The 13,407-nt window shown below is 43.1% G+C and overlaps 1 protein-coding gene across 1 annotated transcript in view; it reads left to right on the top strand.

The window, feature by feature from the left end:
• The window catches only part of anos1 (anosmin 1), a 63,372-nt gene extending 50,331 nt beyond the window's left edge, over window positions 1-13,041 (top strand). The window contains exons 10-14 of the mRNA XM_019895515.1: window positions 3,809-3,897; window positions 6,678-6,849; window positions 7,344-7,564; window positions 9,902-10,043; window positions 12,035-13,041. Coding sequence (XP_019751074.1) covers window positions 3,809-3,897; window positions 6,678-6,849; window positions 7,344-7,564; window positions 9,902-10,043; window positions 12,035-12,093 — 683 coding nt within the window. The 3' untranslated portion in view covers window positions 12,094-13,041. The remainder of the gene's footprint in view (window positions 1-3,808; window positions 3,898-6,677; window positions 6,850-7,343; window positions 7,565-9,901; window positions 10,044-12,034) is intronic.
• The last annotated feature ends 366 nt before the right edge of the window (window positions 13,042-13,407 follow it).

The following is a 13,407-nucleotide window of genomic DNA, read 5'->3' as shown; positions in this document are numbered from 1 at the left end:
TGGGTGGGGGGGGGGTAGTGTAAAACCTGCACACGGGCTGGCAGAGCGGAGCCACTGTTTAGTAAAGAACAATAAACACTCCGAGTGGGAGCTGCGCGATGGGATTTATTGACAGCTGCCTTTAATAGATCCCCGCTCAGGCGGTGAAGCGGTCCATTTTGTCTCGCAAGAGCTGATGTCACGCGGCACGGGAAGGATCGTGCCTTTGCCTGTCCCAGCGGCGTCCATTCCCCATGTCTTCGGTTAATACCGGAGTGGAAATATGGAAGCCTTGAAAGCAACGCTCTCAGGGTAACCTGTCAAATCCCATTGGCTGCTCTATGTTCTGTTACTAATCTATGTCATTGGGCCAAGCCAAACTCTACATCCCAGAGTCAAGAATGCAAAGCCTGGCTTGAAGGGAAAGGCCTGGTGAGACACCAACTGCTGAATCAGAAGAAAGGGCGAGGAGATGGAGTCGGCCCAAAACTGTTCGCAAATGTTGGCTTGGAGTGTTGCTAACTGCGATCAATCACCGCCGGGGAATCACTGTGTTAGAGAACATTGTAAATCCTCTTCCAGGCTCCTCGTTTCTCCCCGTCTGCAGCGTACAGTATGTGCCGCTGCCATTCATTAGACTTGAGGGATGACCCCGGTCTTTGGCTCCGGCAAGCCCGGTTCTACTACTGTAAACACAAAGATAGCCCGTGGAGTTGCAGTCTAAGGACATCTGGTTTGTGTGACAGACAAAATGAAGGGACAGGTTAACTGGACCGTGATTAAACTCTCATTCATTGTGATCCAAAGCAGCTTGGGCCTCTGGGTTGTCTCCAGAACGCCAAAGCGTAGTGCACTGTGTACTTGATCAGATAATATATCGCTGTCTGCCCAACATGCAGACAAAAGGCTGTAGGACGGCAGTGAAGGCGGCAGTCTGGTAGCAAGTGTTCTGACTGATTCCACCCGTCCATTCTAGACTCTTTATCCTGCTCGGGGGTCATGGGTGAGCTGGAGTCTAGCCCAGCTGACTTCAGGCAAAAGGCGGAATACGCTTCCGACTGGACCCTAGTCCATAACAAGCCAAGGGGAAACAACCACACACGCTGTCACTGAGTCACTGAACCCACGCTGGGCCTCTTGTTTGTCTGTGGAACAGCAAAGCAAAGCGTATTGTGGCCCTGATCAGATAATATATCGCTGTCTGCACGAAATGCAGACAAAAGGCCGGAGGACAGCGGCAGTCTGGTACCTACAGTTCTTACTGATTCTATCCATTCATCCATTTTCTATACATCAAGTCATGCTCAGGATACTAGGGATCTGGAACCAAGCCCATAAGGCAGACCCTGGACTGGTTGCGAGTCACTAACAAGGCACATATACAGAGAAAAACATTCACTTTCACACAGTCAGGAACTGAATTGATGCCGGGCTTCTGGGTTATCTCTAGAACACCAAACTTGATCAGATAATACATCACAGTCATACCTGGATTTTTGACCATAATCCGTTCCAGAAGGCTGTTCGAAAACCAATTTGTTCGAAAACTGAAACCACGCTCTTTTAAAACAAAAAAAAAATCTTTATTGAACACGTCTGCTCACAATGGAACGCCACACGAGGAAGGCGAGGGAGTCAAATGGCGCATTCAAGTGTGCTCAGTTTGGTCGAGAACCGATTTTCGGTCGTCATCCGAGGCATAAAAAACTCAAAATTTTTGGTCGAAAACCCGATTTGGTCGAGAACAGAGATGTTCGAAAACCGAGGTTTGACTGTACAGTAATCCCTCATTTATCGCGGTGAATGGGGACCAAAACCACCCACGATGAACGAAAATCCGTGAAGGAGCGACCAATGAACATATACAGGTTAAAAAAAAAATACTTTTTTGTTTTAAGTCCGCAAAAAGTCCGCAAACGGTCCACGAGAAGCTGCAAAACAACAGCGAGTCACATAGAGCAACATATACAGTACTGTACTCCATGTACGTATATGGAAAATTGTTTTTTATTTATTTCTTTATTTATTTTTATGAATATGTTTGAAAAAATCCGAGATGCACTGAAGCTGCGATAAACGAACCACGAAATAGCGAGGGATTTCTGTATATCCCTGTCTGACTGACATTAGGCCAACAGTACGATGGCGATCTGGTAGCAATAGTTCTGATTGATCCTTTCCACCGATCCATCTGTCCGTTTTTTTTTATACTGCTTATCTTATTTCGGGTTAAATAGAGCTGATAGCCATGCTAACAAACTTCTGGCACAAGGCGCAATACTGCACACCCTAGACTGGTTGCCACACCATCATATACAAAGACAACCTTTCACACTCACATCGACTAGCATCAGACCTAAAGCCAGCTGAGTGAATCGCTACATTATCACTCAAAATGTATCGAGCTCTGCTCCTGTTGTCTACCTGTTTTTTTTGTTTCCCGTTCCTTGTTGTACATGACACCTTCTCTCAGTGCCAAACACCGGCGAAGCATATCTTTTTATTTTTTTCCCCCTCCCCTGTACTTCCTGGTACTCTATAATTTCTCTCTTCTGCTTCCAAAGAGCTCAGGGGCTCCGAGTGCCAGTGCTGAATCTAAGCCTTCAAAGGGCCCCTTTTATCTCCCCGCCGCAACCCCGGCCCCCGCTGCGAGGCGAACGGAGCATCGCTCAATTATTAATCAGACACGTTTTCGCACACTTTCGAGCGACACAGTTGAATGAATAATGAGTTTGGTAACATAAGAGGAGGGCCACACCGATGATGAGCTCATGAGAGTACGTTTATGAAGGCTAATGTGTCCAATTAAGGCCATTTGAGCCAAACTGAGGAGGATTACTATCCTATTTTTCAGTCACTTGGGATCCAAATTGACATTTTGCCGACTTGATGGCAAACAGCTGCAACACCGTCGTCCGTGCGGCTTGTGCATCTGTCCACTATTTACGTGCTGTTAGCGCTGCTTTAAGTCTCTACCAAGTCCCGCAGGAAGTATCTGGAAAGATTTTCAGCTGTTAAACGCTTCGTTCTGCTTACTAGCTAGCCGCTAACCGTGTGCGTTTGCTGCCAAGTGGATAGTGTAAAGTGGGCTTTTAGAGATTCCTCCCAAAAGGCAGCTGCAGAAAAAAACAAGGGATGGGAAAAAAAAGAGCCTGACGAAAGAACAAAAAGACATTTTCTTTCAGTTTAACAATACATGCATTGAGAAATTTAATCAGTGGTAACTTTTTAAGTGGAAAAGTTTGGACCGCTTTTCGAAAACAGGACAAGAGCGATTAGTTATCTGCATCTCAAGCTGGAGTGTTGTCATTTAATCTTTTCAGCCTGCCTAATGAAATATATCTTTTCTTGAATCAAATACCGCCAGGATCGAAAGGGGGAAAGGGGAGGGGCAACTTTGTACATCGCTACATTACAGACTTGGAGGGGGACTTTTTGTTTCATATATGTGGACATATTTAATACGTTCAAATCTCGCTGAAATAATATTGACGTAAGTTGTTCACTTCCATTTTGTCGAGCAAGAGAGAAGTTATCGTTGTTGACTAATGTCTTAAGCATTTACTGCATTAAAAGTAAAAATGGTGAAAACAACTCATTCCCCAGACAAATTGCTTGTTTTATTTCCAGCTCCACTGCACGAAACCAGCAGTTTTTTTTTTCGCTATAAAGAAGTAGTAAAAATGCTTGCCGGCTGTGATTGCCAGTTCTACAACACTGCAAAACACCACAAACAACACTATTTGGAGTATTTCGTTTTAATGGTTTTATCATAATTGTTTTTTTTTTAATTTAAAACATTTTCCGTTGTACCTGTCTTATGTTCCAGAGCCTGGAATGAACCGCTACCACATCCAGTGGATGCCTGAGTACTGCCACCACAACGAGACGCGGGGACCAGAAAAATCCTCCACGCAGGTTTGCATCCACCGGCTGTGTCCCACCTTTTACGAGATTTGCTTTGGAAAAGTGCCCGATTCCGATTTTTCACTTTGACGTGTAAGTGTACTGATCACCTGAAACATCCCTCATGCGTCCAAAATACGCATACATGAACAGGTCCAAAAGTGTCCACATCATTCAGCGACAGCACAGAAGTAAACACGAGCTACTTAATAATTCAAATATCACTAGTTAGCCTGGAGTGACTCTTCACCTCCTGGTTTGAATGCAGGCAACATTAGGATTACTCCGCTGACTGCCGTCTCCAGTCATTTTCCTTATTTAATGGTCCACGTACCTCTAATGTACCATATTTAGACCTTATTTAATGGTCGATGCTTTCATTCCGTGCTGCCATGAGGCAAATCCAAGTGGTGCCACTCGGGAGCCCAAAGTTGCAGTTGTTGTATCAATCCAGCCTAAGTCAGGGTTTCCCCCCTCAAATTTGATTTGTGTTCCAAAATGGGTTGTGGGTCAGTTTTTAAGCAGCTTTTAAACAGATATGCAGTTTCTTGCCAAAGGACTTTTTAAGTTCACGTTGGGTTCCTAGAAAGGAAACTAAATTCTAATTTTGGTCTCGTGCTGAAAAAGTTGGGCCAACTTCGCTGAGGCAGAGCAAAGAGAGAGATCCTCATCAGCGGCGCTGTGCTATGCAAAGCACGCGCCTCCTCTTTTTGTTTAACGCTTTAGCCCGGACAAATCCTCCATTCGGGTGAACCTGAAACCCAATGGCACTCAGCAAATCAATGGCTGTTGTTGTGAACGCTCTGATTCAGTCTTGTGGTCAGGCGATTGGGGTGATGGCCACTAAAAGGCATTTAATAAAGCAAATGTTCCCGGAATGGAGGACAACATTGACTGTGCCTCCACACCAGGCTTCTTTTCGGAGAGTCAAGGGAGGTGAGGGAGGCGCGGGGGGACTGTTTGTGCTCAGGCTGATACAGGATGGCAGAGACCTGGCCAATCAACACATTCTTTGGGGAGCCCGACTGTGGTTGCTAGGAAATATACATCCTGCTTCTATAGATGGCCGGGAAGGATTCCAGCCTTGTGCTTTCATGTGAGCGCAGCGCCTCATTCACTTTTAATCAAAGCTGTTTGGTATCAGAGAGAATCTACACGACGGCTCTCCAGGGAGCGCCCTGCCCTGTTAATCTAGAAGCTTCACTTTTTCCAATGAGAGATCGAAATTCACACGTCAGCGATATTTCCTCAAAAAGGAAATAAGAAATGCGATATTTTTTTTTCTGTGCTTTGTTTGAGGGTGTGTTCAGATTATTTGGTTCTCTGGTCTGGACCAAAGTAGAAAATGATTTGATCCATTTTCTTCTGTCTTTAACATCTCACAAGATGCATTGGATCAAAATTGCAACCTTGTTGGACCGCTTTTTTTTTTTTAACCCTTTCATGCACAAACAATCATAACCTACATCAGGATTCTTTTCTCAAGTGTTTTTATTAGTCGTCAAGTCAAGTCAAGTCAACTTTATTGTCAAATGTGCTACATGTGCAACATACAGCATAGATGAAATGAAATACCTCAGGAGAGAGAGGAGCTGCTGCGGGTGCCCGCGCCGCCATCAAAAGAACAGTTAACATAAAATGACAAAAGAATACAACACAACACATAAGAGACGGACAGTCGTCCAATCTTAACCACTTTTTCTGCATACACTTCAGACATAGAAAAAAAAATGGTCATGGATGGCAACACACATAAGAGGGTCCATTGTATTGGTTGATGCACAGTGATGACATTAGAGATTAATTAATACTGTATAAGAGAAAACATGTGAATGGCTGTCCACTCTTGTAACTGCTGTCCGTGAAAGGGTTAATGTATACTAAACTCAAATGATTTTCTGTTTAGATGCACTGAATATTGCTAGTTCAAGCTTTGGAAATGTATTCCCGTCATAGGCAAATTGAATACAATATAATACGAACATGACCAGCACCCAGATGAAAGGGTGCTCAAAAATGATTCAAATATACATTTTGAAGTGAACGATAGATACTGCTTGGTGAGATAAATGGTTTTAAAATTTACATTGCCACGTCAACAATTAACAGTCTTGGACCTCCAAAATGTAACATACTTCACTGTATATTACCAGTTAGTGCCATTTGAAAGTCGTTCAATCGCAATATTTCGTTTGTCTGAATTGAGAATGCTACTTTTACCAAACCAACTGCATACAGAATTTTGAGGTATGACATTAACTTTAATACATCGATGGCCATGAATTAACCCTTTCATGCACCCTGTAACCTGACAACATGGTAAGCTGTCCACTGTAGTAACCGCTGTTGATGAGAAAACAATGCCAAATAGACACATAACGATGTATGGTCATCGCAGGGCGACTCCATTCAACTTTTTCAGTAAATCGGTCATTAGCATTTCATTCTTATAGCTTTACAGATTAAAACAAAAAGTCAAATCCATATCCCATGAGTTGTATTTTTGAAATTTGTCAATTCTGTCTCATCAACAGCTGGCTCGAAAAAAATAAGTAATCACGAACATTCAATGGTCCCGCAATAACATGAACAGGTTTGACCTGAAAGAATTATCGTAGCGAAAAGAACGAAAGTGAGGCTCTCTAATGGGAGCCATGTTCACTGAGCCCGAGCGGGAATGTGATCCGCCTTGGCGCCGCGCTTTTAATTATCTCAGAGGCTCGGCGGGACGTGACCCCCAATGTCATGTCAAAATCATCAACGGGACTCAATGGTTGTGTTTCTTGGCTCAGGAGAACTACATCAACCTCCCAGGCCTGTTGTTCTCCTGCAAGTACAAGGTCACGGTTCACATGCTCAAGTCCAAGAGACGCTCCAAGGAGGAGAGCATCACCTTCCTCACGCCGTCCTGCGCTACCATCCGGAGCAAGACTCACAAACACATCCCCTGCCCGGGAGAGGGAGGCAAGTGTCCATACATTTCGCAAAACAATCTGATTACTGTTGATATAGCAATTAAACACCGCAAGTGGATTTAATCAAGGTAATGAAAAAGAATACATAAACTATCAAAACAATATTTCAACATTTTGGGATTCCGGCCATCGAAAAAAAAAAATTAAAATTCTGATTGGGCCAAGAAATAGTCTGGCACCTAACACCCTGCACAAGTACTATGTGTCGGTTTATACAGATCTCTGTGGAGCGCATACCTCCTGCAAGGCCAGTGTACAAAAACATGTAGTGTCGATTTGATTGATGGAGGCTTTACAAAAATGTCGTCACAGAGATGGATGAAAAAGCAACGTCCTTGGCGGCGGTATTCAGGTTTGACGCATAATTCACTGATTCCCCTTTTGCTTTATAGATAGCATACCGACCTAAAATGGTATCAATCTTCTACTGAATATTTGGCAAGATACCGAAGAAGTGTATTTTTCCTCTCTCTTTCTGAACAGCTGCAGTACTTCCTAAAGTTTTGGCCAAGCCCGAAAACCTGACGGCAACGTTTTCCATCAACGGAGGAAATATCACCGGCAGCTTCCTGTGGCGTGTGTCTCGGGTGGCGGCGCACCAACGCATTACGGGTTTTCAAGTCACCTGGGCTGAAATCACCACCGAGAGTCGACAGAATAGCCTGCCCAACAGCATTATTTCCCAGTCTCAAATCCTGCCTCCGGTAAGAAATACCGACGCTTTGTCACATAGCTCAGCTCTAGTTTCCAGGGTAACACTCTCATGCCATCAAGTTATCGCTCTTTTATTCAAAGATAATTTCCTGAGTATAAGATGCCCCCTAATGCAACCCTCACAGGTTAAAAGCTATGCTTTTACCACTTTCCCAGACCGATGATTGAGGGATTTCAAAGCATCATTAAGATAAGATAAGAAGACCTTTATTGGTCTCACAATGGAGAAATTCCCAATTTCCAGCAGCAAAATTATGAAAGGGAGAAAGTAGAAGGCAAAAACTATGTCAATAAATATAAATATAAAGTATAAAATATAAATATAAGCATATTAAAAATGGGTGAGTGGGGGTGAGTCCAGGATTTCAGGAACGTCTATTCAATAGCCTGACAGCAGTCGGCCGGAACGAGCGGTGGTCCCTCTCCTCCTTGCAGCGAGGGTCTCTGGCTGAAGGAGCTGCCCAGTGCTGTCAGGGTGGCCTGGAGGGTCTGTCCATCATAGCTGTTAGCTTAGCTAGCATCCTCCTGTTGCCCACCTCCTCCAGAGTGTGTCCAGGGAGCAGCCCAGGACAGAGTTGAAAATCAAATTAAAAATGTAAACGTTTTCCAAAATCTTGTTGTTGCAAAGTACTGTACCCTCTTTTAGTAAGCTCCTTTATATTTCTTTGCTTTTGAAAAGTCTTAAAAGATGTGAAGCACATTGAGATACCTCTTATGTTGTGTATGCGTATTTGCTGCCCAAAACCTCAAACAAAAGACAGTGTAATGACACAATCTAGTAACCAAAGAAAAATAATTACACTTAGTAACGTACATAGCAGCTGGACATATTATTTGACACAAAGTCCACACCCGGATTACTTAGCAAGGAGAAACAATCATGACATGACGCCAGAATATGCAAATAGCTAACAACCTGCGCATAAGAAGTGCAGCGAACGCAACAGCTAATGCTAGCGGGCTAACATGGCTAACTGTCCCACGACCGTACGGGCGATTATAACTGCAGCACGCAAATGCAGATCATGTACCTACTTTTCATCATCTCCTTATAAAGCCTCATGTAACGATAATTTCGTTTCAGAAGTAAAAATGTGTACCTCCACTTTCTGTTCCGTATTGAGGTCTGATTTGTGAACATAGGACATGAATGATTAATTATGCTCCTCAAGTAAACACTGTTTTAATGACTGACAGCGTATTACTGATTAGTCTTTTTTCTTTTTTTTTTTAGTTTTGTTTTTTTTAGGGGGGGGGCATATGGGGGTGGAGACCTATTCTAATGGGATGCAGGGCTGTGGACCACCCCAAAACCATGAATCAGAAATCCGTGATGTAACACTTTCTCAAGATAACTACAACACGTAATTGCTTGATGGATTGGTTTTAGCATTTAGTCAAACAATGTCAAAGTAGTGCTTGTGTCCTTGTATCCTTTTTCTGGGTGTGGGTTTTTTTTTTCTGTTTGGACACACCTCTTCTAGACTAAACTCCAAGCACGCCTACCTACAAAATTGGAAGTGTGGAGTGGCTCACAATGTCAAAACTGTTCAACTAAGGACAAACAAATGGGTTTCGAGCAAGCCCTGAATGATTAATGAATTAAAAATGCATGGATTTAGACAACCACAAGATGATATTCCAGTAGTTCATCAAACTGTATAAACAAGGTTTTTTTTTTAACCACTTTACACCCGGTCTACAAATTCTGACAGCGCCCAAAAGAAAACCGAAGCGGAAGTACTGCAAAATTATGTTCTGCACCAGAGACCATGATTCACATGTATCCCCCTTGGGCTACATTGAATCAAGAGGCGGTGTTCCTTGTCTATAGAGTTTTTAAAACTCCTGTAAGAGTTCTATGATGAATTATGACAGGTCACTTGTGTTTCCGTGAAAGAAAAAGCTCCATCTTTTGTGTTTTGGGTTCACACCCCGTGGCCTTCCTTGGATGAGTCTTTTGTGCGGACAGACACTCTGGGAAAAGCTCCGCAACGTCGTTGTTCTCACACTCTCATATCGTTTCATCTGCCTTTGCGTCTTTTCCCTTTCATCCTTTTTCGAGAACGGCTTTTTGACATCATCTTGCTCCCATCACCGACGCGGGTTGCGCCTATCTGCGCCTCCCAGCCTCTGGAGCTCGACTATAAATAACGCCACCCACTGCACGCTTTATCAGGCCGGCTGCAGAGACGAGAACGAGGCGGCCTTATGAAAGCCGTGATTTGTTTTTGTCTGAGTCTTGTGCAAAGATACTCCCCTCTCCTGTTTGCCAACTTTCATTAGGATTTCATCTGATTGCGTGTGTCTCTGTGGTCGCTCGGCAGGATCACAATCTGCTGGTCGTGTCCAACCTGCGGCCGTCCACCTACTACAGACTGGAGGTGCAAGTAATAACGAGTGGAGGGGAAGGCCCCGCCACGGTCAAGACCTTCCAGACTCCCAACATATTACCGGTCAATCAACATCGTAAGTGTGAGGTCACGCCTGAATCTTCTCACTGGTTTCATCACATCAGGCGCTTCTCACCATTAAACTGTTCCAACACGATCAAATCAGTGCAATGTGGTTTGCCCTTTAGGGAATCGACCGTTCATCTATTTTCTATTCCATTTATCCTGCTGAGAACTGGAGGGAGATGGCGACTATCTCACACACACACATTTCATACTAGATAGATATATACATACATATATACACCGTATTTTTCGGATTATACGTCACTCCGGATTATAAATTGCACCAGCCAAAAAAAATGCAGAATTAAGAAGGAAAAAACATATATAAGTCGCATTTTTTGGGGAAATGTATTTGATAAAATCCAACACCAAGAACATACATGTCATCTTGAAAGGCAATTTAAAATAAAAATAAAACTAGAGAAAAACAGGCTGAATAAGTGTACGATATGCTAACATTACATGACGCTTAAACAATGAACTGTGAATATGCCTGGTATGTTCACGTAACATATTAAGAGTTATTTAGACAAGATATACACACACACAGATATACATTTAAACATATTTTATTGAAACTTGTTTCTTCTGAAAAAAAAAAAAAAAAGAAATACAAACACAACAATGTACGTCCATATTTTCATGCGCGGATGAAACACAGTATTTTTCTTCATGACTCCAAGCTGTCACATAAAATCCAAACGAATGCGAGCGCGTGTCCGCTTAGACGCCAAAAATCGGAGATGTCGCAAATCACCGTGACAGGCTCGTCTCTTTAAATCAGATTAGTGTTGCGTGCGTTCAAGAATGATTGTGACACTCGGCTTTTTTTTTTTTTTTTTTTTTGGTCAGACTTTTTTTTACATACATCACTCTGCAACATGACACGCTAACTGCAATATTGTATTTGCCTACTTGAGGAATCTGACACATAGAGGAGTTGAATGAGTCACTGGATTGTGACGCTATAACAGACAAACAGACAATGCAAAAGCACATTAATGCTATCCATTAATGGGCAGGACTGTCAAAAATTGTCATTCGTCCGGTCGTGTGTGTTTTTATTTATTCATTCCTACAAAGCCGGTGAGGAGCATGAAATTTAGTTGGCGCGTCTACCATGAGTAATGCAGAGCGTGTCAAGAAATCCAGCCCAAAAAAATGAGAGGCTGGAAGGTCTGACATTTTAGTTTGAAATGCCAATTTTAGCAGTGCTTCAGAAAGAACTCAAAATTTTGCCCAATTCCTACTATAATTGAACCTTGATTACTCGACGAGTGATTCTCAACCACTGTGCCGCAGCACATTAGTGTACTATGAGAGTTCATCAAAGAGTCGTGTGGGAAATGATACTAATACACTGAATTGGTCTAAAAAAAAAAAAAAAAAAAAGAAATAATCGATTTTTGTCATCTGTATGCCAGTGATGGACGGAACAATTAAATCCTCTTCCACTAGATGGCAGAAGCTACAATTAACCTTCGCGTCCATCTGTTGCCATTCATGCAGCAGAATGAGCAATGGGTTCAAGCAAACAGGGCCAGGGTTGTGAATAAACTGAGATGCGATCATCAGTATGTCAGTATTTACACTTTTTTGGACATTTTTCCTTGTTGGTGATGTGCCGTGTGATTTTTCTCAGGTGAAATTTGTGCCTCGGCTCAATGAATGTAGAGAAGTACTTTACAACAAATGTGGACAAAAAAGATCAAAAGATTTCGTTTTTTTTTTCCCCATCGTGTGTGGGTGGAGCTGGGAAGTAAAATCCAACGATTCCATGAAACGCGAAATTAATAACACCGCAAGGTCAGAGCTTGACCAACAGTCTGATGTGTGATGAAAACGCTGCTTTGAAGAGATTCGCAGCCGAAATCTAGCGGTGCAAAAATTGCTCCTGACTCCCTGATGTCCTTCAAACGCTCTCTAAAAGAGTCTTCTGTCTTACGTACTCCCTAAATCCCGGCGTGGCTCGCACTTTAATTTGAACATTTTTTTTTCCAGGGCCCAGACTCCGGCAATACCATTCGCATCACCAGAAACCATCAGTCGAAAGACACTGAGTCGCAAAGTGAGGCAAATCCAGTCGCTTTTTCCCTCCCATCCGTCAGAGACTATCCGGAAAGAAAGCGTGGAATGGTGAACTCTCCCGAAAACCAACGCCCCCACCATCCTCCCTTTCCATTTATGAAATAACAAGTCCTCGCCCTTCAAGGCACCACAAGACATCCCCTTCCGAACCCTTCAGACTCCCTACGTCAGACCGGTGTGTACAGTTTTCATTTGGCGAATTTGACTACAAAATCGACTGTTGTGCATTTGCTAGTACGCAGCTCTTAATGGGAATCCGACACGTCGACAACAGCAGCAGCGATCGTAGTTTCAAGGCGGTCCGAGAGAACGCGCAACACAGAGAAACGATATGTTCTGTCGCAGATTTGTGAAGAAAAGGACGAGATCTATTTATTTTGTCACGGTTGTCTAACCCAGAATCTGAGTTCCGTTGCATGTAGTCCATTCAACTTAAAAAAAAAAAAAAAAAAAAAAAGTCGGAGCTCCAATTGGAGAGCTTTTGCATGACGACTGTTGGCATGGAAGAAAAAAACAAACAAACTTAAATGCTCCTTTTTCAGTATGTTAGAGATATTCCATTAACGGATTAACAAAGAACTATACTGGGAATACCATGCGATGTTTATTAATGAAATTATAACGTGTGGAAATGATGCATTGTACATCTTGGCTGTAGAAATGTTTGTCGTGGAACAGTCAGTGAATGTCGATATTTATTTATGTGTGTATTCTAGTTTGATTTGGATGTGTGTGGATGTGGATGTTCCCGTGTGTTTTAGTCTCTACTTTTGTTTTACGTTTTTGTTTTTGGAAGCAACACAAACCTTGTAAAGACACTTTGTAAAAATGGAATTGTAAATACGGTCTTATGTTACATGTTATTTTTCCATGGTAGAAACTGTACAAACTGCGAAGTAATAAAATAATCCTTAACCAGATCCTCGCTCGTTGTTTGTTCAGTCGGAGTGGGTGAACGGTAAATAAACACACGCCTTCCCTACCGCGCTGAACTATTTGGCCGTTGCTGATGCTTATTTTGGCTCACAAAAACACCACCGTGCCAGCTTATTCAGAGATGAGCCCAGGAGCCGAGGACATGCGCCCTCCAAGTCCAAATAAACAAGTCATCCGGCCCCGACAAGCCGAGCGCAGTTAGCAGCGCGGAGGACCGGGACCCCTTCATCAAAATGCCCCCCGCTTCACATAACGGACTGGTGCTAAATGCCTCCTACGCTCGGTAGCCCTTTGCCCTCGTAAACCTGGAGAGGGGCAATGTTTTCCCGAAATAAAACTCGGAATTGATT

This window comes from Hippocampus comes, unplaced genomic scaffold, assembly GCF_001891065.2.
Source record: "Hippocampus comes isolate QL1 unplaced genomic scaffold, H_comes_QL1_v1.1 scaffold237, whole genome shotgun sequence".
NCBI lineage: Eukaryota > Metazoa > Chordata > Actinopteri > Syngnathiformes > Syngnathidae > Hippocampus > Hippocampus comes.
The sequence above is the reverse complement of the archived record's forward strand: the minus strand, read 5'-3'. Positions and strand labels throughout refer to the sequence as shown.